We start from the raw sequence: 24,505 nt of genomic DNA, 5'->3' as shown, positions 1-24,505 counted from the left end.
TAGTACCAGAGATTTTTTGGGTGGTGGCTGCTTGTTTAACAAGTTTGGAATTCCACCAAGTTATTGTTGAGGAAACAGTTTTGAAGGAATTGTCCCAATTTACAATCTTTTTTTACACTTTGGCCCTCCATTCGAGGCTTCAAAACCTGTTTTGCCCTTTGGGAAAACAAGTTCACGCAACAAAAGAGTGGTTTATCACTGCTAACCGAGAACTAGCTACATTTTAGCTGGCTTGCTAGCTCCCGGGAGGTGTCCGATGCAGGCCATCAAGTGTGTGGTAGTGGGGGACGGGTAAGTGAAACTAACATTTTATCAGAAACTAAGAACTGCCGGTTTAATCTCTCTTGTTGAAATGACCATAGATACTTTTAAGAAGCCGCACTTTGCACTTTTGCTAACGTTACCAGTTAGCTTGCTGCTAGCAATAATGACAACTGTTGTTGTCACGGCTTCTACTAGACCAAAGCTCGCTGTTGAACTTGCTGTGGCTTGCTAAAGTTAGCTAGCTATTTTTCCGCATTATCTACAAGGACGCAATTCCTAGATAATTTGTCACTAAAAAAACGTTAGTTCATCACGATCACAGCTCTCGTAAATCCACTAGTAAATATCGCTTTGTATTTTCAGTTGGAATTATTAGCTGAACATTATGTTTTGTCTATTTGCATGTTTGGCTCGACTGAGAAGATCCACTTAATCAGAATTGAGAGAATCTCCTTTCTTTGTAGAGACGAATTAGTCAACTTTGCGTAGTCAGGTCAGCTTGTGACCGTACGTGTGCACACTCAGCAGTCTTACAAGGAAACGTTGATACGCTTCAGCCTTCACCAATTTAAATTATTGACGGTCATTGTTGTCAGGGGTTGTTTAATTATAGGTTTATAGTACAATGACCGGGGTGTCTTAGTGTGCCATGCTCCCTCAATGCTGGTACCATGTTCCTATTGAGGAAAGAACCCCCAGCATTGGGACACAACAAAGCTCCCCCAGTTATTATATAGAATGCAGACATGCTCAAGTCAGCCATTGATTGTCGACATGAACCTCATGAATTTGTATCGTTGTGTCATTCAGAACTGTGAAGGTTAGGCCTACATTTTCAGATTAAAAAACTTTGGATATGAAATATGATTGTAGCCAGTTATTTCCTTCCCAACTTAAATGTTCCTTAATTACATTTTGACACTGACCATTTTAAAGTGAATCAATGGCTCTGTATCCTCTCATTCCTCTCCTTTTACCTTTCTCTCCTCCAGGGCTGTGGGTAAAACATGTCTGCTCATCAGCTACACCACCAACGCGTTCCCCGGGGAGTACATCCCCACAGTGTAAGCACACACACACACACACACACCTCCACAGCTATCTTTTGGACTGACATGGGGAGTGTCAGCAAAGAGAAATGCCAGGGATTTGCTGATAGACCGATGGAATGCTAAGACCCTCTACTGTGTTTATGCGCAATAATGAGTGATGTGGTTTGTCCAGATAGTGACCTCAAATCAGGAACACAATTCCTTACATTAAACTTATCATTAAAATAAATGGCTAGCCTTCATTTCCTGCTGATTACATCCCATATAAAGTAATTGTGATGCATATCCCCCCCTCTGCAGGTTCGACAACTACTCTGCCAATGTTATGGTGGATGGGAAACCAGTGAACCTGGGCCTATGGGATACAGCAGGACAGGAGGACTACGACAGACTCAGACCACTGTCTTACCCACAGACGGTAAGCACACAGCTGAAAGTCTCCTAAAGGAGCATTTTTGTTCCAGCGTCCACAATCACACATAAACTGATTAGTCATGGTATGCATTGTTGTCTGCCAAACGGTTAGGTCCTATAAAGCTAGGAACATTATAACAGTTCTTCTCCACTGCTTTAGGAAGAGGCTTATTGTGTTGTTGTTTTGCTTTACCAATCATTGAGTGTGTAGAATGTTGCAATGCTTCAGTGTGTCTGTAAGGGGAAGAGAGGACAGACCCACAGTACCTACACAGTCTAGAGGAGGTTGCAGGGGGAAGTGAAAGGCTGCTCTGTTTGCCTCCTCTGTCTCTGTCACACTGGGCGCTGTAGCTCCCGTCAGCTAATCTTAGAGAAGTGAAAGTGGTCAGTGTTCAGGCCAACATTGTCCTCTAGATTAAATCAACTCTGTTGTCTGTGTCATAAGTAGTTTGTTGATATTGGTGCTGCTTGCAATAAATGCCTTGACGTCTTTACTACGGTTCCGGTGCCTTACATCGTTTAGTGGAAAATGCAGTTTAGTATTCTAACACATTTCTTAAATTAAAAAAAAAAAAAAAAAGTCTTAACAACTGAAGTAATGCTGTTTGTTTGCCCTCTAGGATGTATTTCTGATCTGCTTCTCTCTTGTGAGTCCTGCCTCCTTTGAAAACGTCCGTGCGAAGGTGAGCAATACTAGCCTGCTTTGTTGTGTTCAGTATTGAACAACCGTAGAAAATGTGCCTATTTCACATCATAAAACCACGCCTTAAAATATTTGCATCCTGAAGTGGACAGCTATCAATCTAGTTTTTGTAAAAACAGGCCTTCAAGCAGAGTTTAAATGTCAACAGGGATGTGATTCGATATCAAAGTTTGCTCGTTTGCAATCTTGATTGCTGATAGATACAGTCAACACACAATATCCTGATTCTATCCCAGGGTTCTCCCCAAAGAATGTAGGAGTGGCGCTGCGCTATGCTGTGTACTTTGCACCACCACTGTCATAATTTTAAGGCAAATTGAACCTATATATTTAGTAATGATACAGTAACTACATTTGATTCCCAACACAACGTTGTTAAAAATGAAGAAAGTGAAAATGTTACAATGTTCCTCATCGAGTTCAGCGTTTTAGCTGTATTTTTTGCACATTTTGACATGAATAAAAAGTTGGGTTTGGATAATGCGATCCAGCACCATGCTGTTAAAAAATCCTGGGGAGAACCCTGTACCCTGACTGACCGATCCCATCCATGTCCTCACAGTGGTATCCAGAGGTCAGACACCACTGCCCCAACACCCCCATCATCCTGGTGGGGACCAAGCTGGATCTGAGAGACGACAAGGACACCATCGAGAAGCTGAAGGAGAAGAAACTCACCCCCATCACCTACCCCCAGGGCCTGGCCATGGCCAAAGAGATTGGTTAGTAGCAGCCATTACAATCTGCTCATGAAAATGAACTTCTTATTGGGCAAACTCATCAAGTTAAGATGTAAGAGTGTGTATGCTCAGCAACGTGAACGGCCAACTGACTGAAATCACCATTGGTTTTGAATGTGTGCTCCACTGCTCTCTCCTATAGGAGCGGTGAAGTACCTGGAGTGCTCAGCCTTGACACAGCGCGGCCTTAAGACAGTGTTTGATGAAGCCATCCGGGCGGTCCTGTGCCCCCCGCCTGTCAAGAAGAGGAAGAGGAAGTGCTCACTACTCTAAACACCATGTACATGAAGTAGGAAGTACATCGCTGCAGTCTGAGCTCACCTTTTGGGGAGGGGGGGGGGGGCAAGAAGAGAGGAAGAGGGGGGCGGAGGGTCTTAGGAGGAAGAGGGAGGATTCTACAAACGCATATGTATCCAGATGTCATTTTTCTCTCTCGTATTGTAATTAGTAATACTTAAATATGATTGATTTTATGATACGATCCTAGAATTAACTATTGTCAGCTCTAGGAATAGGGGCCGGATGCCCTAATTTTCCCCCCCTACACTAAGAAATTCCTGCTGCCTTCTTAAATTGTAATTTTTCTTTCGTCTTTTTCTTCTTTTTTTTTTTTTTGAAAGAAAATTATGTTTGGACAATTTAATTGCTCTTTTCAATTTCAGTCTCTTTCCACTCTTCTCAAGAACCCATGTTGTTTGTTTGTTTACAGACTTCAATTGTCTAGAGTTGAGGTGTTGCCAAAATTCAGTCAATGGGCATCACTTTTTTAGTCGCTCCATGTACACTAAATGTATTGATGATATTGTTCTTATTCCTAAGAGTTTTCTCCTGTACAATATATGACCATCATTTTCAATCTTTAAAATAATGGTTTCATTACTTCAGAGAAATTTAAATGAACTTTAAAAACTCATAACAAGTGTTGTAGTAGCAGCTGCTAAGTTTGTGATCATACTATAATCTCCTCTCTATAGCTGAAGTAAATTTAGATCAATCTTTGCTTGTCAAGGTGGATAATATCACCTTCAAATAAATTCTCAACTCAACTGATGTTAAATGGGTTTTAAAGCTTATTAAGATCAATCTGAATATCTGTATGCCGTGCTTCCTGTGTTTGGAGAAAACGCCCAGTAGTTTTTCAGATCCTGCTTACAGGTGTGATCTGTAGAAGTAAACCTGAGCAGGTTGGTTTGACAACTGGTTATTTAGTGAGGAGTTGGGAGGGGTTCTTCATCAACCTTCTTAACACATCCCATCATTGAATTAAACAACGGTTTCATGAATTGTAAGTGTTTCTGTACATAACATAAGATACATTGTACAAATATTGTCAGTAAGTGAACTGTACTGTGTAGTCAGCTAGCCAGCTTTACACTCCAGATACCTATGTCATATTTTTGTTTTAAAAGCGTAATGTATATTAACTATCATTCCAACCACATATTTTGTTAGAAGTTGCCATCTTTTCAGTTTCTTACAAAGATCTTATTCCATTTTCCAGAATCTGGTGTTTCCTACTCAAAAGATAGTCACTTGTTTAACACCTAACTGTGCCATTGACATCATGATGGTATGCACATGTTACTGTATGATTGTCGTCATCACAGCTATTACTGTAACTCATTTCAACTATGAGCAATGTATTAGCATTCGGTAGTTGTAACTGACCATGTTGTCTTTGTCTGTTATACAGTAGCTTCTTATTGCTGTATTTATGTGATGCAGTAGTTCCGTGATAGGCTAATCCACCAGTGACTATTTTCCAAGTACAATTTTTATTTTGAAATGAGCAATGATCAAAATGTGCAGGACTGAGAGTCTGTTGTAATTCTAAAGCATTTAGCAGTGTTTCAACAGCACAAAGAAAGTATACAAACTCCATTTTTTTCCTCTGGCTAAATGTGGTTTTATTTTGACATAATATAGTAGTAATCTGCAGAATTTTTTAAAAAGCAAATAAATTCATTTGAAATCTCTCAGCTGTAATTTCTCCCCCCCCACCCACACCTCTGAATTTATGTCAAGAGATTGCTGATTCTCCCAAGTTGCAAAAACTACATTTTCTGCAAAAACTGGTGGTAAGAGGCCACATCCTAATAGTCTGGTCTTCTTCACAGTTTGCTCTTCCACTGGTCAAACACAAGCTTGGCAGACACAGCGTCTTGAATCCCCATCCCTGTTGTACATAGAAAGGTTGAATCAACTTCTGAAATGGACACAGAAAGAACATACTATAGGATGTGAATGGAGGACAGAGTAAGAAATCTACCAAGAGATTTAAACACAGTTGTCTTTTCTCTATGGGCAGGCCTTGTTCCATTGATAACTTCTCCAAGCTCTGCAAATACGTTGGCCTGGAGACAAAAAAAAGGTATTAGTTGGCATCACTAGCCTAACATCAGCCGCTGTTTAGAGTCTATGGGATGTCTGATGTGTAGCCTACCCCTGATAGGATGACATCTGTTTAGAGTCTATGGGATGACTGATGTGTAGCCTACCCCTGATAGGATGACATCTCCGGACTCTGCTGCAGCTCCCTCTCTGCTGTCCACATAGACCACTGCCTCTCTCATCAGATCATCATCCATCTCCCTCCAGTCTGGTCTACAGGCTCCCACAGCTAACACATACACACGCACGCACAAATGCACAGCAGAGAGAAAGCTAAACTATGCTTCGCTTGTCAAATTAGGGGGGTGGGGGGGTTGGCATACCAATATCTGCCAGGAGCATTCTCACCTGCTACATGGGCACCTGGTTTGACCCACTGACCAAAGAGCACTGGATCACTGGAGCTAGTCACAGTGACTATGACATCAGCCCCATGCACAGCCTCTTCTACTGACCCACACACAGTAACAGGACCATGGACAGAGCGGGCAAACCCCTCTGCTGTCTCCCTCCTCCTACTCCACACACGGACCTTAGGGAGAGGTGTACACACACACACACACACACACACACACACAAACAGTGCAAACTCTGTGTATTACCTATTGAGCAGTTGTACAGTCTCAGCAAATGTAGACTTATTTGTGATTACAGAACCACTTATGCTGATAATATGCTTCAACAATAAAAGGCATGTGTGGCATTGCAATATTGTTGAGACATATTGCACAAACAAAACTATGCCTGTCTTGCTGGGTTTTTTGTTTTTTTGTCACACTTGCTGTGTGTGCACTGGACTTAATGTACCTCTTTAAAGGTGAATGTCTCGGTGAAGACATTGTAGTGGCTGATGGCCTGATGGCCAGCACCCAGGATGGTCAACACCTCAGCCTGAGCTGACATCAGCAGCTAGGCAGACCAGCAAACATTTCAAAAGGTTAGAAAAACACAAAGTAACTGAATCACAACGCTGGGATGAGTAAAAGCTAATGGGCAGTTGTCAGGGAATAATATGTATTGAAAGCTTTGGTCAATTATTGTTTTTCACTGCATGTTGCATATTGGGGGAAGGTCTTACTTTGGCAGAAATAGCAGACATGGCTGCTGTCCTTTTGGCTGTGATGACCTCCCCATCCATAACCTGCAGATTTCAACATGAGTAATGTTGGTCATTTTTGCAACAAGAGTGGTTTGCCATGTTTTAAGGAAAACAATGACCCAAATTGACCCCTTCTAAACAGCTGTCAAACTCTAAACTTCATACCATTGCTGGCTGGAGCCTGAGGGTCAATGATTAATCATTTGTTCACACCAGAGGCGAAGTTCTAGCTGTGTCTGTCAGTTTTTAGCCATCATACTCACAGCTTTGACATTTCCATACTCAGGATCAAACAGCAACACTGTAGCTTGAGTTGATGGCAAAGTTGAGCCACTGTCCCTCTTGTAGAAGCACACCATCTTTGTGCAGAGGATGCCCTCATGCGCCAAATATGCAGGCATCAACCCCAGAAATCTGTGCGAGACATTATGAAAAGCATTGATCATTGCGATCAAATCATCCGATCAACTATATTAAATAAGTATTTAGGGCAGGTGCGCATACCCATTGTATTTCTGTAAGGGGACCACACTACGTAGAGGCTGGATCACTTCGATGTCCCGTTCGGAAAATTTCCCAAGAGCAACCTCCAGGCGTGGAATCAGGTCTTTGTAATTTAACAGTTCTTCAACCTCATCTTGGCGTAAAATAACAGGCGGCTCCGCCATCATCAAAGCGTTTCTCTAGCCTGCAGCGCGTTTTACGGTACTAAAGTTCAACTATCTGAGGTATTACGTAATGTCAACTATGTCAACCTCCAACTTCGGAGTTGCATTCAAGACATACAATTGCACTGGTGGTTGCTTGCTCTTGAATTTATTTTAGATCCGAATGTTTGAGTGCATATTTCCAGTCATATACATAGATAGATTCTATCACGATTGCATCACGCAATTCCTTTTTCAGGTGCACTTTCAAGCTGTGAATCTCTCGTTCTACCACATCCCAAAGGTGTTCTATTGGATTCGGATCCGGTGACTGGGGAGGTCACTGAAGAACACTTAACTCATTGTCATGTTCATTAAACCAGTTTGAGACGACTTTTGCTTTGTGACATGGTGCATTATCATGCTGGAAGTAACCATTAGAATATGGGTAGATTGTGGCAATGAAGGGATGCACATGGTCAGCAACAATACTCAAATAGGTTGTGGCATTCAAGTGATGATTGATTGGTATTAATGGGCCCAAAGTGTGCCAAGAAAACATTCCCCACACCATTACCTCCACCATGAGAAGGTGTCCAGGTGTTCCTAATAAAGTATTTGGTGAGTATATATATCTATATATCTCACAACTACATATATATATATATATATACATACACCATTTAGCTGACACTTTTATCCAAAGCGGCTTACATTGCAGTGACTGCATACATTTTTCAGTATATATGGTTCAGCAACATCCAAAAGCATGCACTGGCAACACTGCATTGTTACCTCCCCCCTCCAGCACATCTTAATTTTTATACTACGGAATGTAAAACCAAAGGTAAGACTTAATTGAATGATAAAATCTTCACTGACACCACTCTAGACATTAAGACAGACCACACACTTGAAAATAAACAATAATCATGTTTTATTATCAAAAAAACTTACTATATGACTTGGCATAGTACATAGAAATAAATAAAAAATAATCTTTGTATAACTTTGATAATAAAAAAGTAAAATAGATACAACATATCCACTTAAATGTCTCTGCCTAATACAATTCAACACCTTATCCAACAGAGGGACAACTCAACTGTTAAGTCTCTTCTAAAGACTGTTCAATATGGCAGAGAGCAGTGCAATCACACCAACAGTCTCTCAATGGACATCTGCACAGACTGGATCTGGGGCTTGAGCTGGGATCCCTCCTTGATGGTGACAGAAGTGGCAATGACAGGGCGGGACACACCACATGCACGGCCCAGGGCCTGCTTGGAGCGCACAAACACGTAGGGGACGTTCTTGTCCTCACAGAGCAGCGGCAGGTGGAGGATGATCTCCAGGGGTTCAGCATCAGCAGCCATCACGATGAACTCAGAGATGCCTCTGTTCAGTGTCTTGGTGGCTGGAAGAGGAGAGAGAGTTGTGAGATGTGGGTTTCAAAGCATTTGATGTCCACAGAGCAGTAGTTGTCCCAGAGAGCTGGAGCAGGCAGGCTTTTGTTCAAAGCAAACTTTGAGCAGGGGTCTTGATGATTAGTTAAATAGGTTTTTCAGTGCTGGGCTGCCTGCACAGCACTCTGCAACTCTCCAGGTCGATGGCCACTGCCACATAAAGGCATGTGTTTGAGATCCGTGTCAAATTAGTTGAAAAACACAAACCATGGCCTGTTGTCAAGTTCTTACCTTCATTGGCACCTTTCCTCAATTGTTTATAGTTGGCCGCTTGCTGCACGAGGTCCAGTATGGTTTTGGACAGTGTTGCGTCGGCCAGAGGGTAGGCCTTGGGATTCACTTCAGGTTCAGCCTGAGAAGAAACACAAGCAGTTAGGCAACATGCACAGCAAATTAGATATATTGCTATAGCCACGACATAGTTATATCATGCAATCGAATAAGCATTTCAACCAACTCTGGAGACTTCACACGCAAATTACTTTCTGCACACGAGACAGAGAGACGACACAATGTCAATTGAAATGGGATTGGTGCATACATTATGTTAGATAGTTATTTCACCAATAACATTAGCTAGCTAATAATAACATCTCTGGCTACATAGCTGGTTGATTGGCTACTTAGTTCACTCAATTGATTCACTCACCATAATTGCTTCCGTTTATTGCGTTATTTCTCCTCTCGGCGAATGCTTCACGGAGGACTATGTGTATGCAACTAAGTTTTTAAAAAACTGACAGTGTATTTGTTAGTTTTAGCTAAATACACCTTTTCGAGATCCCACAAAGACTGGTAGCTAACTTCTATGCGTCCGGCTTATGTGTTCTCAAAACACTACGCATGCGCAAAATTACGTGTTCGTACTAAAAAAGTGGATCGGAAGTCTAGCAGGATTATAGCAGGATTTATTTTAACCAGGGTTATTTTATAATCAATAAAAAATGCATATTGCCCATAAAGTAAATGTTGAACTTGTGTAGACTATCCTGATAGTGGATAAAAACGGCACATTTTAAAAGATTACCTCCAAGACAGTAGGGGGCGACTTACATACTTTTATTAGGATACGCCTGTAAACACACCAATAAATCCAGCGAGCAAGAGAGCCGAGCGCTAGGGAGTCTGGGTAGGACATTCTCAGGTCAGCCATATTGTTTTAACGTCCTGGCTGAATGATAGAGGAGATATGAAGGGGATTCGGGGAATAAGTCAGTTGTCGGTAAGAACTCCCTTGACATCTTCATATGTTGAGTAACTTTTGATCGCGAAAGCGTTCTCAGTAGCTACCTGTTTTGTGGGCTTGTTTGGCGTGTAAAGCTCTCGCCTCGTTCTCCAAGCTGTGATGTCAGCGAGCAAGGAAGCGAACCACTCACTGTTCCAACCTCAGATAACCTAGCCGTGGCGGTAACCAAGCTTGAAGGATGGACTGTGTCTTAGCTCTAGGAATTCGATTATCAAAGTACTGTTGTATTCCTCTTGCAACATCCAACATCTTGACCCCGAAGATTTCTCTCGTTCCCTGACAGTAACGTTGCCTATCTAGATGCTGCCAAACTGGTACCCTGCTCTGACAAATCAAATGCTCAAGCAGAGGCGGTAACAATTATCCCGTGATATAATAATCACAGCCGGTGATATGACAAACCGTGTCAAATGTAGTTCAAGAAGCAGGTTTTCAGGCGCCCTTCACACCTCGTCCTCTGCGTGCACTTAGAGAGTGTGTGTTGTTGCAATGTACTATACGTGGCTGGCCTGGTACACATACGGGTCAATTTATTCTCAATCATATCATTGGCTCTCCATCCAGATACACCATGACACTTGGTATGACTTGTATGTTTTCTGATTTGCAGACAAGGCTTTATGCAGCCCAGGCTGCCCAAAAGTTGGAGTTTGCGGCAGCTGCGGAGCGCACAAAGTTTCAGCCGCAGGAAGTGCAGGTCAGTGGTTGCTGGCTTATCTCTTTCCCCACAGAGATGGTTCTGTGCTGCCACCCGAACAGACCAGCCCTTGAGTAAGCCTCTGACGGGCCTCAAGGTCTCCACAGGTGCTGCCCACTCTTACCAGAATGTTCATGTATGTAGGGGCATGATTGGGCCTTTTCTCATGTGTATGTGTTGATTATTCCAAGTACTGCTACAAACTGCCTCTGAAATATCATGTTACATGTTTGATTATGTTTTTAGCCGTTTAAGTATACGTTGGAGCTTTTAAAATGTGTGATTTCATGCTTTGCCACTGGCCATTACTTGTGTTTGTTACCGGGCTAGGACAGTGATAGAGCTGTGTAATTGATGATGCTACTGTCTGACACAAATTGCTTTTGCAGATTACTAAACTGCCCAGCGGGCTGGTGATCGCCTCGTTGGAAAACTATTCCCCTGCCTCTAGGATCGGTGTGTTTGTGAAAGCTGGCTGTCGCCATGAAACGCCCGATAACCAGGGGGTCACCCACCAGCTCCGGCTGGCTGCCAACCTGGTAGGCCTTTTTATTCAACCCTCAAAATGATGCAGTTGCAATTGACAGCCTCTGGGATGGTTCAACATGCTCCATCATGTTGTAGGATAGATAACTGTCTTTGCTATGCTGCTTGAAATTATTAAATGAATCAGAATTATATCCAGTGAGTGACTTAGTTTTGACCTAAAATAAGTTTCCATCACTTGTCTTCTATTTGTAAAGTATATTAGATTATTGTTACATACTTTGTGGTAGCATTTAGGCCTGAACTGTAGCTGTCTTGTGTAAGCCCAGAGCTGATTAAACTCTGCTTCTCTCTTCCAGACAACCAAAGGAGCGTCAGCCTTCAGGATCTGTCGTGGTGTGGAGGCAGTGGGGGGCAGCATGAGGTCAGCTTTGTGAATGCATCAACACATCCTCACACAAGAACACTAACTAAATTGAAACTTATTTGATTTTATGTAATGTACTTTTTGACTGTACCACTGTCATGGATGGTATGCTTATCAGACCATCTGTTTGTGTGTTTTCTTCCTCTACAGTGTGACGTCGTCCAGAGAGAATATGATCTACTCTGTGGACTGCTTGAGAGACCACATGTCAGTATCTTGAGATGGAATAGAATATTTTGTCGGAATTTATCGGTTTGAATTTATACTCAAACCAATGTTAACACCCATTAACATGAGTGTGTGACTCTTGTCTCCCTCTGTGTTGGCGTATGCAGTGACACGGTTATGGAGTACCTGATCAATGTGACCACAGCTCAAGAGTTCCGGAGCTGGGAAGTGTCTGACCTTAGCCCCAGAATTAAGATGGACAAGGCCCTGGCAGCGCAGAGCCCTCAGATCGGTGAGCTCTCCGTCTCTAACATACTCATGTTATGAACCAGCTAACACACTCGGTATGTAAGGGCGGGAAGTGTCCGCAGGCAAACAGTCTAATCCTTCTCTCTAGACTAGAATTAGTTAATTCAAGTACAGTATGTTAGATGTTGCCTTGAACCAAAGCTTGCACATATTAGACCCCCAGGATGGTGTGGACCAAGTGCCTTGTTTTGTGAGAGATTAGCCCAGTCTGTCTGTAAAATGGTCTGGGTATAGGCCTTCCCTAAGAGTTATGTCTCTAGGTAATTGCCTTGGTTATTTACTTATATAAAATAATAATAATAATTGATGAAGTAAAGAAGTGAAACTGACTCTTCTCCTCAGGGTTGATTGAGAGCCTACATGGAGCTGCTTACAAGAACGCTCTGTCCAATTCCCTCTATTGTCCAGACCACATGGTCGGCAACATCCACTCTGACCAGGTAAGGCCCTCCAGATCCTGATCCCAACACATTTCATACCCAAACTGGAGCTGTCGTTGGATTTTCATTAACCTTCTGATATGTATTGTTGTCTCCAGATGCATCACTATGTTCAGAACAATTTCACAAGTTCAAGAATGGCTCTAGTTGGGCTTGGTAAGTGTTATCGATGTCTCAATAATTTTTCCCTGAATGCTTTTTTGGTCAGATTACTCAATCCAATTAACATCCGTGTCAGAGTATTAAGAAGCACTATTAGTATGAGATTGGTCTTGTGTTTTTCATTTCATTTTGTTTGCTCAGGTGTGGACCACGCTGTGTTGACTCAGGTAGGAGAGCAGTTCCTCAACATCCGCAGTGGAATGGGGACTGCTGGAACAAAGGCTCAGTACCGTGGAGGTGAGTGCTGAAATACACAACATGCCTTTTCTAATAACAAAAGTCTCCAGTGATCACATTTAGAATTAAACTGAATTTCAGTGACTGCCTCTGTGTGCCCCTCTGTGTGTAGGCAACTACAAATATCAATAGAGTGAAACTGAATTACAGTGACTGTTTCTGTCTGTGTAGGGGAGGTTCGGGTGCAGAATGCGGGCAGCCTGGTGCACTCTGCAGTGGTGAGCCAGGGGGCAGCGGTGGGCACCAACGAGGCCTGGGCCTTCAATGTTCTGCAGCATGTGCTGGGGGCGGGGCCTCAAATCAAGAGGGGATCCAACACTACTAACAAACTCATCCAGGGCGTTGCCAAAGTCACCAGCGATCCCTTCGACGTGAGTTGATAGTCATCTCTGAGACCTGTGTTTGTGCTTTTAGCTGGATGTGATTGTTACTATATGAGTGAACTGTCATGTGACAAACAATTGTTAAGAATAAATCTGCTAAACGACGGGAAATGTTGACAATAAAGTATATACAGACTCCGAGTGCTACAGACCTTTTTTAATGTATATGCATTTAGGTTTTAATTTAATCCATGTTGGCTCTCTCGTGTCTTTTGACTCTGTAGGTCTCTGCTTTCAATGCCAACTACTCTGACTCTGGACTGTTTGGAGTGTACACCATCTCCCAGGCTGCCGGAGCTGGTGATGTGAGTATTACAGTATGAGCGTCTCCAAAATCCCCAATTACATTTCAATGAGGTTCCTTACATGCATGAATTAAAGAACCTTCTGAATCCACCAACCTTCTGAATCCACCAACCTTCTGAATCCACCACTAAACACTGATGAGCTTTGTGATTGTAAAAAGAATGTTTTCGTGTACACTTGTGTATGTATAATAATACATATTGGGATTGGACGTTCACTGAGAAGAAATCATAGAGGGTTAACATTGATCTCTATTAATTGATTGACCTTTCCATGTCCTTCTCCCTCCAGGTGATCAAGGCTGCTGTTGGCCAGGTGAAGACTGTCGCTGATGGGGGACTCACAGCCGATGACCTGACCCGAGCCAAGTACGCTAACAGCACACACACACACCCTCTTTCTACCAACCATATACACACTCAACATGGCAACATTTTTCTAAAATAACCTACCAAATTTCCCTGTGTAATAAACGTGTACTAACTTGATTCTCGTATTGGCCTGCTTCGGACATTTTGATGAGAGCCATTTCATTGTCTTTGTACCCCTGTAGGACCCAGCTGAAGTCAGAGTACCTGATGTCGTTGGAGAGTTCTGAGGCATTGCTGGAGGCTATGGGCACTCAGGCACTGGCAGGGGGGGCCTACCACTCCCAAGAGGCTGTTACACAGATGATCGACTCTGTGTCCTCAGATGACGTCGTCAACGTAAGTTCTGTCATGTGTCATCTGTGCGGTGTGAACTGATTTAGAGAGATTTTACTTGGTATACATAATTGTCACAAGTTCTGTTGTAGTCATTTGAAAGGAGTTAGCTAGTTGATGTAAGTCCCTTGTACTCTGGTGCTTTCATCTCCTATGCTTTTTAACATTTGAAACAAATCAAGATGAAGTATGATGTGTTTTTACTCTCTCGGCTTGTATGATAGTGTTTTTTGTACCTACTGTCCTTATTCTTTCAGGCTGCAGCAAAATTTGTGTCAGGCAAGAAGACCATGGCGTCCAGTGGAAACCTTGTTAACACACCCTTCGTGGATGAGATCTAATTTGTCACCCTGCACTCTTCTACCTGTGATTTTAAAAGCAAAGCAAAGTCCATCTGTCCATTCAACAAGAGATTAAAAGAGAAACTTGGTCATCACCCCCATATTGTTATTGTTCTGAGCAAGTAATAATAATAATAATTGCCATGAGTAATAATGTTGCCTCACACAACTTGGTATTTATCGTTTTTCTTATTTTAAGTGGATCCTGGTGCATAAAGAAATCCTATCCACATCTGTCCACTTGAACTGTATAGCTGATGTAAATTAATGAATAAAGTCTATCTACCATAAATGTTCCAATGGAGTGCTTTTGTTTCTGCTATATTATTGATTGTAAAGTGAAGTTATTGTCATCATTTTCTTGAATTCATATTAATGCATACATATGAACCCTGTTGAATAGAGTGGGACTCTGACTGTCTACAATTGTAATAATAAATCCTGAAGTATCTGAAAGACTGGATTTGATGAAGAAATCTTTATTAAATTGGCGTACACAGATATATAGAGGGCCTTGTCAAGGTGTGAAAGATAGCGATCAATTTAGTATGTGTCTTGATGAATCGTGTTTGCGTGGTTACAATGCTTCTCGCCTGAATGGGATCTCTCGCGAGAGCTGACGTCCACTAAGCGAGTTGCCGCTGGTTCTTCAGCTGTGCATTGCTACAATGTTACTTCAAGAAGATACGCACACGAAAGGGCATTTTAGGAGGGACAAATAATGCTATTTCTATCAAAGGATAGGATATTGATTGGTCTTATCAAATCAAATATTTTGCAGTCAAGGTATGTGTTTTGTGGAATATCATTTGTTTGCAATGAAGATGGAGAAAGGAAATCAGCGGAAGTATGCGTGCATGGAAGCATCTCGTTTCCATTGGGAATATTGCGAATAACGGTGAAATGGTCGTAAAAGTTAGAAGTTTTCTTTCCACTTCATCACTCAAATATATTTTTGGGAAACGTTTTGCTCACCAGAATGCAGTGCCCGGCAATGGGAATTGGTGAAACAGCGAGAGTTCACTGTTAAATGCCCCGAGCCGAAGAGCTCGCTCAGCTATACACACTAGGGCTTCGGAATAAGTGCCAGCAACCAGGGCCATGGTCGATAGTTTGTTAGGTTTCAGAAGACAACCATTAGCAGTTAGCTTAATAACTTTTTTCATAAATTAACTTTGCATTTGTTCATAGACACCGGTGCGCAACAAAATGACAGTCTCCTCCAAGATGACCACGAAGATACACTCGCAGGGCAAAAGAAAAACGTTGATGGGGAACGTTAGAATCGATGCCTGAGTATCGCTGTCCATGCTATCTCCCTTTGGAGGGGGCGAGATAGAGACATAAACTAACTTTCCTCTGTAGTCATCTCTAAAGGAGAGGAGTCTCTACGTCTGGGAAATGGATAAACTCACTATCATATCAGGATGTCTTTTTCTCGCTGCGGATATCTTTGCCATTGCCAGTATTGCGAATCCAGACTGGATCAACACGGGAGAGTCAGCTGGTAAGTTAGGTGAGGGCATTTATTTGTCATATTCTATATACATTTCCTTGGTAGACACAGATTTGCTCGCCTGCAGCCAATGCTTGCAGCCCTTAAGTGACAGCATGTCAAGTGCATTCAACCCTTGGATAATGGACCAATGGCTACAATATTCTGACATTCTGATGTCCTCTCTGGACAGGGAGCTGCAAAATGTAATTTTTCATCAAAGCAGATCCTCTAAGCCTGCTGTTACACTGACACAAGCAGCAAATGCCTCCACTGTTTTACACCAACATGCTCAAAAAACCCCTGTACCCTTCAAAGCATATCCCTCACACTAACCTCCTCCCCAGACTAGAAGTGTCTGGGAAGTGGGAACGAGATTACCTTCACAGCAAACCCCAGTGCAGCATGACTGTTAAACGACTGTGTCAGATTTGTAAAGTGTGTGCAATTTATCCACCTTGCAGTCTCTTATGAATGTGATACAGACAGTCTTAAAGCATTTGTATTCAACACCAACCAGTCTGGGGATCCAAAGTGCAGCTGTAAAGAGACTCTAACGATACACCAGGCCACTTACAATGTGCCAGTGACCTTTAGCAGGTTGCAGTGGTTTGTAGTGCACTGCCAGTGCTTGTGGTCTGGATAAGGGGTATAGTTCATGATTTCCGTATCATTTGAAGGCAGGACAGAGCACAGCTTATTGCCCGTTGTGTCCTTGTTTTTAGGCTACTGTTTTTTAAAAATTATAAAACATAAATATTTATGCATATGGACAGAAGAAAATACATTTCCCCACCCCACCACCCTCACACAGGACCTCACCCTCACCTTTTGCCTATGAGATTATACTGGGCTCATCATATGCTCACCACATGAAAATGTTCAGTTTGAATGACAGCTGTGACCATGACTGTACTAATTTAATGCATAACTTCAGCCCTACTCAATACATTACAGAGTGGCTAAGACAGGACCAAGGTTCAGACAATGTAACAGTAACTCATTCATCTGGCACAGTGCACCAACACAACATTCAGGTATCACAAAATGTTATTCAAAATTGACTTGAGGTCCATACTGTGTCTGAGTCAGAAGTAATCCGATTTTCCCTTTGAGGCTTTCCCTCTACACACCCTATGCAGGGAAAGTATGAAAACAAGCACCGTTAAAAGCCTTTTGTTTCAGCTTAATTGGCCTAATAGTAATTACCTGGTGGGGGAAGCGTTGTTTATAAATTGAGATGAGGTCTGTTGGGAGTAAAATTCTTTCCATTGAGAGGATTGAAGCACTCTGGGCTCAATTATGAGGGAAATTGCCATGACTGGAAGCACTTTTTTTGTATGTTTGAGGTCAAAAACATCAGAAAAAGAATATCTTTAAGCTTTATATTTCTAGTGAATGAAGTTCACTTGCTTGCTTCCCCATACATTCTCTTTGTAATAGTGTCAGCATATTGTCAGCATGTACACAGATGTTGACAATGGCACGTTTGTCTCATTAGCAGATATTGTAACAAACACGTCCCGCTCTCGCCACCTGTAGTTTTGCCTTAAAATGAATCCCTACTTGGGCTTTAAACCTCCATCCTCTCAAAGCAGTGAACCACAATAAGCAGCATTTTCAGGTTTATACACTGTGTGTGTGTGTGTGTGTGTGTGTGTGTGTGTGTGTGTGTGTGTGTGTGTGAGAGTGTGATATAGCGTGCCTCCTGGTCGTTATACAGGTATTCGGTTGTGAAGTCTGAAGCAGCGGGGGACTGACTCAGGCTGTGGAAGTGTTTACTAACTACAGACATTGGCCACAATTAAAGTACACTCTCTCCTCCCTCAGTCTCAATGCTCTGGCTAGTGGACAAGCCTGTGTTGCACACACCTAAAACAGCTGCTGAGCAGTCCCGAAACTTGTCCTTCAAATGATGCCAAAGAACAGAAAGTACAATTTACACAGCTAATATATTAGATTTGTAAGTTATGTAGGATATTGCTTGCTGCAGCGGTTCAGACTTGTGGGACTAGTAGAGGTATGGTACTGTTTATTCTGTTGTTCCACCCAGTCACATGGAAGAATGTGTATGGAAGGAACAGGATATCCTGTCTATAGAATGGAGAGATCATGGAATCAGCATACAGTGCTGTACATTTTCGTCTTAAACAGCCTTGTAGAGCACTAGTACCTTACTCTTCAGGTTTACCATCTCTACTGTACTGTAGGTAAGGTTGTGTCAACAACACAACCTTAATATGTATATTGTGTCGTTCAAGTGATTCTGAGGGGTTTGGAATCTGATAAGTGGGAAACTAATTGGGGCTTTAATGGACCAGGAAACAGGACGCACAGTCCTTTGGTTTATCAAAGACATCAGCTAACTCCAAGACCAAATCAAGGTTTATTTATCACTCACACAGGATACAGCTGTAAACGGTACAATGAAATGCTTATTACGACCTACCTCTCGATCTCGAGTGCAGTGAAAGTAGTGGGTAGTAACAAACACAATATACAATAAATAGTAACAGTCAAACAATAAGTACAGCCTTGGAATGGTGGAATGTGCACAGATGAATAGATGGAAGTGTGTGTGTGTGTGTGTGTGTGTGTGTGTGTGTGTGTGTGTGTGTGTGTGTGTGTGTGTAAGTAAGAGTGATGTTCAGAAGGGAGTGAGAATTGTCTCTGGAGCAGGTGACCAACAGGTCATCCTAGGATACATGGTAGATAATGGGTTGGGTGTGTGTACGTCAGTCAGCAAGTCACGCACAGCCTCTAAACAACAAGTTTGCACCAAGCTCTGTGGTAAAGCAACAACGTTGTCCACAATTAACAATAATGCAGATGTCACAATGTCCAAATGCGGTCAAAATATGTGGTCATTGTTTCACTCAGTCTCGAGGGATACAATGTATCTCTGTTGATCTCATGATACTGTTTCAATAGATTTTCCTAAATTTTAAGGTGGTCCAGAAGTGTTCAGTGTTTCTCCTCAGGCCTCACACGAAGGGCAACACTCTGTGTCCTTTTACTGCGAGGGAAGGTCTTTTCATCGGTTCCTCCCTTTCCAAGTGATGCATGTTCTTGTTTCAGCCGTAATGGGATATTTGTAAGTCTGAGCATGGCCGGACTTATCTGTCCAATTACATGATTCATCCCAGTCAATTCTTCCTAATCCGATAGACTAAACATGGTTTTTGCCTTGCCCTTTGTTCTTCTTCTCTCAGTCTCCAGCCTAGGAGCGACAAAAAGTGCTGGCTTAGGGATCCCACCTCGCCTCACCATGCGGAGGGAGGGAGGGAGGGAGGGAGGGAAGGAAAGGCGTGGGTGGATTTAATTTCACATTTCTCTCGTTAAAGTCTATACAATGAAGAGTCCTCTGTAGCTGGCCGAGGGGGCTGAGTACTGGGTTGACACATTCTTTGTTAGGTCAGAGAGGGTGGGGTGGTCTTATGTTCTTGTTGCTGTCCGTGTTTTGTGTTCAGTGGTCCTCCTAGCTGACATAATTGGACCCACCAGGCTTTGGAGATCTTTTTGGCAGTAAGTCACCATCTGATGAAGGGCCTTCTTCTTCTGTCTGTCTCTGTGGTGTCTGTGGGGCTCTTGGTCTGAGCCATCCAACATCTTACATCATTGATTGATTCCCCAAGGACCCTTGTCATTGGTCCAAGGCCTAAGACTGTGACTCCTCTGACTTGTTTCCATACCAACCCGCCTTGGGCTTCACTTTGTGAGGCCACGGTGGAATGGAAGCGGAACCCAATGTCATCTGGGAGGTCATTAGGTCTGGGGCCTGGGCGGGCCGCTATGTAATGCAGTCTTGCGTCAGTGAGGTTTTAGCTAATGGTGACACCATAGAAATGTGTAAATGATCTCTACGGGTGACGCTCCTGTCGGATGTCGGATGGTTTCATAACAGATGCAGTCTGCTATAGATTATGCTTTTGTATCACACTGGCAATGTGTAGCACACTGTGTTCTGGTTGAATGCTCTTTAAATGTTCGTCACTGCTCTGTCTGTACGAGTGATCTAACACTGAGTCACTGTCCTCTAAGTAGGCGCTCTCAGTGTGTGTGTGTGTGCGTGTGCGCATGTGTATGTATGTGTGACCTAAACCTTCGTGTCCTCTCCCTCTCTTTAGGTGCCCTGACTGTAGGTCTCGTCCGTCAATGCCAGACTATCCACGGGCGCGACCGGATGTGTGTACCGCCACAGCTACCCCCGGAGTGGCTCACCACGCTCTTCTTCATCATCCTGGGCATCATCTCTCTCACCATCACCTGCGGCCTGCTGGTGGCGTCACACTGGCACCGTGAGGCCACCAGATATGCCCGCTGGATCGCCTTCACTGGGAGTAGGTGCCATTGATCTCAAGGGCTCTCATCTTGAGTGCCATGATCTTATTGGCTCTCATCTTGTCAGTTATTACAGTATGAGAAAGGCTGATGTAACCACTCGTGAAACGTATAATCAGTTTCCGGTCTCCTTTTAACATATATGGATATTGCAGTAATCAAGAGGGGAAGATGTGCACTGGGTTGAATAGTAGAGGATAACATGTGGATTGTGGATGGAGCTGAAATCTTAATTATGATTTGAAAAGAAAGTCTGTCTGTGAGAATCCCCTCCTGCACAGCTGTCTGTACCATTTATGCTTGGCTAATCAGCACAGACACACACTTGCATGAGACACATCCTGAGAGAGAGATTGAGAGAGAGATTGAGAGTGTCGTTGTCCTATCTTTCCTAACTACCGCTCAAGGCAATCAGTTTGTGCTCCTCTCAGTCATTTGGTTATTGCCCATAGCTGTTAACCAGGAACGATGACTTGAGTATTGCTAGCTTGTGGATTCTGATATATCCATGTTAAGGACTGGAACACAAACAGCATTACAACATGACCAGGCATGGTACAGTAGCTGTTGACTGCAGGGGAGGCTGGTGGAGGTAGAAATCGGAGGACGGGCTCACTCGTGTTTGATAGCGTTCCATTCCATGCATTACAATGACCCCATCCTCTGATTCCTACCTCCACCAGCCTCTCCTGGTTGACTGAAGCGGCTCACTTAAGTCTGGTGTGTGAGGACCTCCTCATCTCTATGGCAGGACAAGGCGGAATGGGCTTAGTTAACAGCTTAGAAACACCTTGAGACTTCAGTGTGCTAGAATTATATCACTAATGGATGCTAGCAAATTGATTTCAGCTGGCAGATATTTATGTCCATTAGATTTCATTTTTGTAAAAGCTTTCGCGTGGTGACGTTGGATGTGCTGCTGGGTGTCGTCTTGTACTTGTACATAATGGGCCTGTGTCTATTTTTACTGATACTGTACAGAGAGCATGGCGCTGTAACAGTGGTAAAACTAGTTAAGAGGGCTTTTTGTGGTCCCAGGGACGTGATGCAATATGTGACGAGTGGGCTAATATTATCAGTGTTATTCGTGTGGGTATTGACAAAATAACAATGTTAGATGAATGGATCACAAAAGTGATTTATGAGTGTATTCTTAGGGTCTAAATGTGATAAAGGCTGGTGAGATACTAAACTTGTTTTTTTTCTCTTCCACAGTGATCCTGTTCTGTATGGCAGCCCTTATATTTCCAATAGGATTTTACATTGATGAAGTGGGGGGACAGCCTTACAAGCTACCCAACAACACCGTGGTTGGATCCTCATATGTACTCTTTGTTCTATCAATATTTTTCACGATAGTGGGACTACTGTTTGCAGGGAAGGTCTGCTTGCCTGGCTGACATATCTGACACTTGTTTTTTGTATTCTTAGAGAAATGCCCTAATAGAGGCATTTGCAATACATGGCTTTTTTCAATGACTGTCTGAAAGTATCATCAAAAGGGAAAAGAGGACCTGTGAAAAAACACCCTTTTTGTGTGTTTATAAAACTCCCTGATGAGCCTTGGATCGCAGGAGCCTCTAGCCCCTCCTCTGTGTTCGTAGATGTGAAAGGACTGGATAGGTCTAAGTCGCTCCCATCTCGCCCTCCAGCCATGGCAATGTGGAGCTTCCTCCATACTTCCACCTATCCAGCCACAGAAGGAATAGTGGCAAGAGCCCAGTAGACTAGGACATCCGGACGCTAAAAGGGAAGACCGGTCTGTTGACATCCTACTGCCTGTGTTAAGAGGAACTCAAGTCACTCCACCCTATAGCCTTCTTAAACCATCCACTGTTCTTATCAGTAGGACAGTTCAAGTGAGCTGAAGACAGCAAATGGAGAGATGTAGCCATAAATCTGTGGATGTTGTAGGAAGTCAGAACTGGTGTTTGACTTGAGTGGAGCTGGTCTCTGGATTGGTAGTGAACCATGAATAGTAGTGGATAGTATTTGCTCAACTAATTAAAAACAAGTGGAACTTATTCTCTACATTGGGTTGAATGATTAACTTGTTTTGTAAAATGTGTTCTTTTCTTTTCTTTTCTTTATGGTCAATGCACTGCATCATGGAATTTCTAAGCCTCTACTTTTCTGGTTTTGTTTGTTTTGTTTGATTTTTCATCCTCATTGCCTGGTTTCTCCTGTACAGAACGTCTGTGTCATTGATTCAGGAAGCACTGTGATATTCATGAACTACTATTGAAAACATCTCATTAAAAGTTACACACTAAATTATCTAATCTTACCTATTCATTCCAACTCTAAAGGAGCGGCATTCCATTTGGTGCATCATTATTGTTTAAGGAACGGTGCTCATCAGATGTGTTAGAGCCGTGTTGGAACAAAAGCCGGTAAACACTGTGGCTCTCCAGGACCAGGGTAGAAGTTGGAACCCTTTATCCGGTATAATATGACCCATGAGGACATCACAGGGTCTGCTCAGGTCCCCATGGATACTTGTTTGTTGTGGGTTCTGGGACCACAGTAGCTGTCAGCCAGGCGCCTGATTCAGGGCCAGGCAGTGGCAGGGACAGAGGCGCCTGCAACTCCCACTCACTCGTTGTCGTGAGGTAAAGTAAGGTAAAGCAATCAAAGCGCTGACCTTCACTGCCAGTCACAAACGCTGCTATTTTAAGCCTGTAAAACACTTTAAACTCTTTTGTGTACCGTGTCTGTTTTCTTTTCCTTTTTGTGTGTAGATGTTTTAGTTTCCATGGCAACCACTGGCATTCAAGGGTGGGGGGGGGTGGGACATGTAAAACCCAGGACGTTCAGGCCTTTGTCTTCTCTAATCATCCTCCCCTACACTGGCCAGCCGTGGCTTTACTTTGAAGACCAAACCGTTCCTCCGGACATCTACTCTTGACTGGTTGCTCATCAGTCTTGACATACTGTATCAATGCTGTTCACACAAGTACTCACTAATCCTGGGTATGGTCTCTTTATTTCCTTATCTTGGGAGTCAGAGAAGTGTGTGTCTCTTGTTATGTGTGATACAAACACTCTTATCACCAACTAATAAACAGCTGCTGGGTCTCTTGACAAGTGTTTCCCAACTCTGGTAGACATACAGCACTTGTTCTAACCCAGCATTGACACACCTGATTCAAGTAATGAATCATCAAGCCGAATCAGGTGTGTTTGAGCTGGGCTTGTAAAAAACAGAGACGGTCAACCTTGGGGTCAGCTGAGAAACACTGTTCTAGACAACACACACTAATATATTGGTGTCCTGGGAGGTGGTCAGGGACGTTTTTTGTTACAGAAATGAGCTCCAGGGTCACAGATATCAAGCAATATGACCGCTTCATTGAGATGTAATGACTCATCCGAACACAAGATGGCACTGTCTTGTACTTTAATATGGCAGTATCTGCAGTGCACAGTTTATTGTAACAGCAAAAAACAATCAAACAACGTTAGTAACAGTGATACATTTTATGTAATGTAATGATAAAACACAATATGATTATGGTAAAATACACAACAGCAAGGAAAAGCCATTTGATGCCACTTATCAAAAGTAAATTAGCCCACAGTAGGACACAACATTGACTAAAAAGGAGGTCATCTGTTGACACAAACACTGAGCTAGACAAACCCCAGGCGTTCTATAAGGGGGTTACACACTAAGCAGCACTACAGTACAGTGTATCCCCAAATACAATGCAATATGTAAAAAGATAAATCAGTATATCGGAATGAAACAAACAGAAAAGAAAGACCTTTGGTACATTGACATGCTCACAGGATCTTCACCTGGGTTATAACTCTGTGGTCTTTACCCTACGACTTTACAGAAATACAAATATGAAATGCCATTCTAGTTCTAGTCACCACAAGAGAGTGCAACTGGGAAGATTTGGTTCAGGCTTGCTGCTACCGCAAACCACAATAAACACACAACACTCTCTAGACTAGAGTCTCTGGTTAATAATGTTCAGT

At 42.9% G+C, this 24,505-nt stretch overlaps 5 protein-coding genes across 6 annotated transcripts; 3 read left to right on the top strand and 2 right to left on the bottom strand.

Annotated features, from left to right (window-relative positions):
• Nucleotides 1-5,149, top strand: LOC310817079 (ras-related C3 botulinum toxin substrate 1). Its single transcript, XM_083687503.1, has 6 exons — nt 1-291; nt 1,257-1,328; nt 1,617-1,734; nt 2,351-2,413; nt 2,996-3,155; nt 3,316-5,149. The coding sequence occupies exons 1-6, from the start codon at nt 257-259 to the stop codon at nt 3,444-3,446; spliced, it is 579 nt and encodes a 192-aa protein (XP_083543629.1). The 5' UTR covers nt 1-256; the 3' UTR covers nt 3,447-5,149.
• Nucleotides 5,150-5,209: 60 nt separating this feature from the next.
• On the bottom strand, nt 5,210-7,376 carry crym (crystallin, mu). The gene is made up of 8 exons (XM_083687241.1): nt 7,168-7,376; nt 6,927-7,077; nt 6,643-6,705; nt 6,372-6,473; nt 5,913-6,096; nt 5,672-5,793; nt 5,443-5,527; nt 5,210-5,349 (listed from the first exon to the last, which is right to left on the bottom strand). Exons 1-8 carry the CDS (start codon nt 7,332-7,334, stop codon nt 5,285-5,287), a joined length of 939 nt encoding a protein of 312 aa, XP_083543367.1. The 5' UTR covers nt 7,335-7,376; the 3' UTR covers nt 5,210-5,284.
• An 854-nt stretch (nt 7,377-8,230) lies between these two features.
• On the bottom strand, nt 8,231-9,717 carry LOC310817042 (NHP2-like protein 1). Its single transcript, XM_083687448.1, has 3 exons — nt 9,426-9,717; nt 9,008-9,128; nt 8,231-8,727 (listed from the first exon to the last, which is right to left on the bottom strand). The coding sequence occupies exons 1-3, from the start codon at nt 9,426-9,428 to the stop codon at nt 8,465-8,467; spliced, it is 387 nt and encodes a 128-aa protein (XP_083543574.1). The 5' UTR covers nt 9,429-9,717; the 3' UTR covers nt 8,231-8,464.
• A 176-nt stretch (nt 9,718-9,893) lies between these two features.
• uqcrc2b (ubiquinol-cytochrome c reductase core protein 2b) lies at nt 9,894-14,974 on the top strand. The gene is made up of 14 exons (XM_083687447.1): nt 9,894-9,998; nt 10,633-10,719; nt 11,109-11,258; nt 11,565-11,629; nt 11,783-11,839; nt 11,968-12,092; nt 12,452-12,549; nt 12,648-12,705; nt 12,853-12,948; nt 13,120-13,319; nt 13,556-13,636; nt 13,929-14,005; nt 14,191-14,344; nt 14,599-14,974. The coding sequence occupies exons 1-14, from the start codon at nt 9,966-9,968 to the stop codon at nt 14,680-14,682; spliced, it is 1,365 nt and encodes a 454-aa protein (XP_083543573.1). The 5' UTR covers nt 9,894-9,965; the 3' UTR covers nt 14,683-14,974.
• A 546-nt stretch (nt 14,975-15,520) lies between these two features.
• On the top strand, nt 15,521-22,778 carry LOC310816883 (uncharacterized protein C16orf52 homolog A-like). Of its 2 annotated transcripts, none has more exons than XM_083687219.1 (3): nt 15,521-16,189; nt 20,305-20,517; nt 21,734-22,778. In XM_083687219.1, the coding sequence occupies exons 1-3, from the start codon at nt 16,084-16,086 to the stop codon at nt 21,916-21,918; spliced, it is 504 nt and encodes a 167-aa protein (XP_083543345.1). In that variant the 5' UTR covers nt 15,521-16,083; the 3' UTR covers nt 21,919-22,778. The 2 variants fall into 2 exon arrangements, with proteins under 2 accessions (XP_083543345.1, XP_083543344.1); XM_083687218.1 differs by having other exon boundaries at nt 15,521-16,198.
• The last annotated feature ends 1,727 nt before the right edge of the window (nt 22,779-24,505 follow it).

The sequence above is a fragment of the Argentina silus genome (genome assembly GCF_951799395.1).
Source record: "Argentina silus genome assembly, chromosome: 16".
In the NCBI taxonomy this organism is placed as follows: Eukaryota; Metazoa; Chordata; class Actinopteri; order Argentiniformes; family Argentinidae; genus Argentina; species Argentina silus.
The sequence above is the reverse complement of the archived record's forward strand: the minus strand, read 5'-3'. Positions and strand labels throughout refer to the sequence as shown.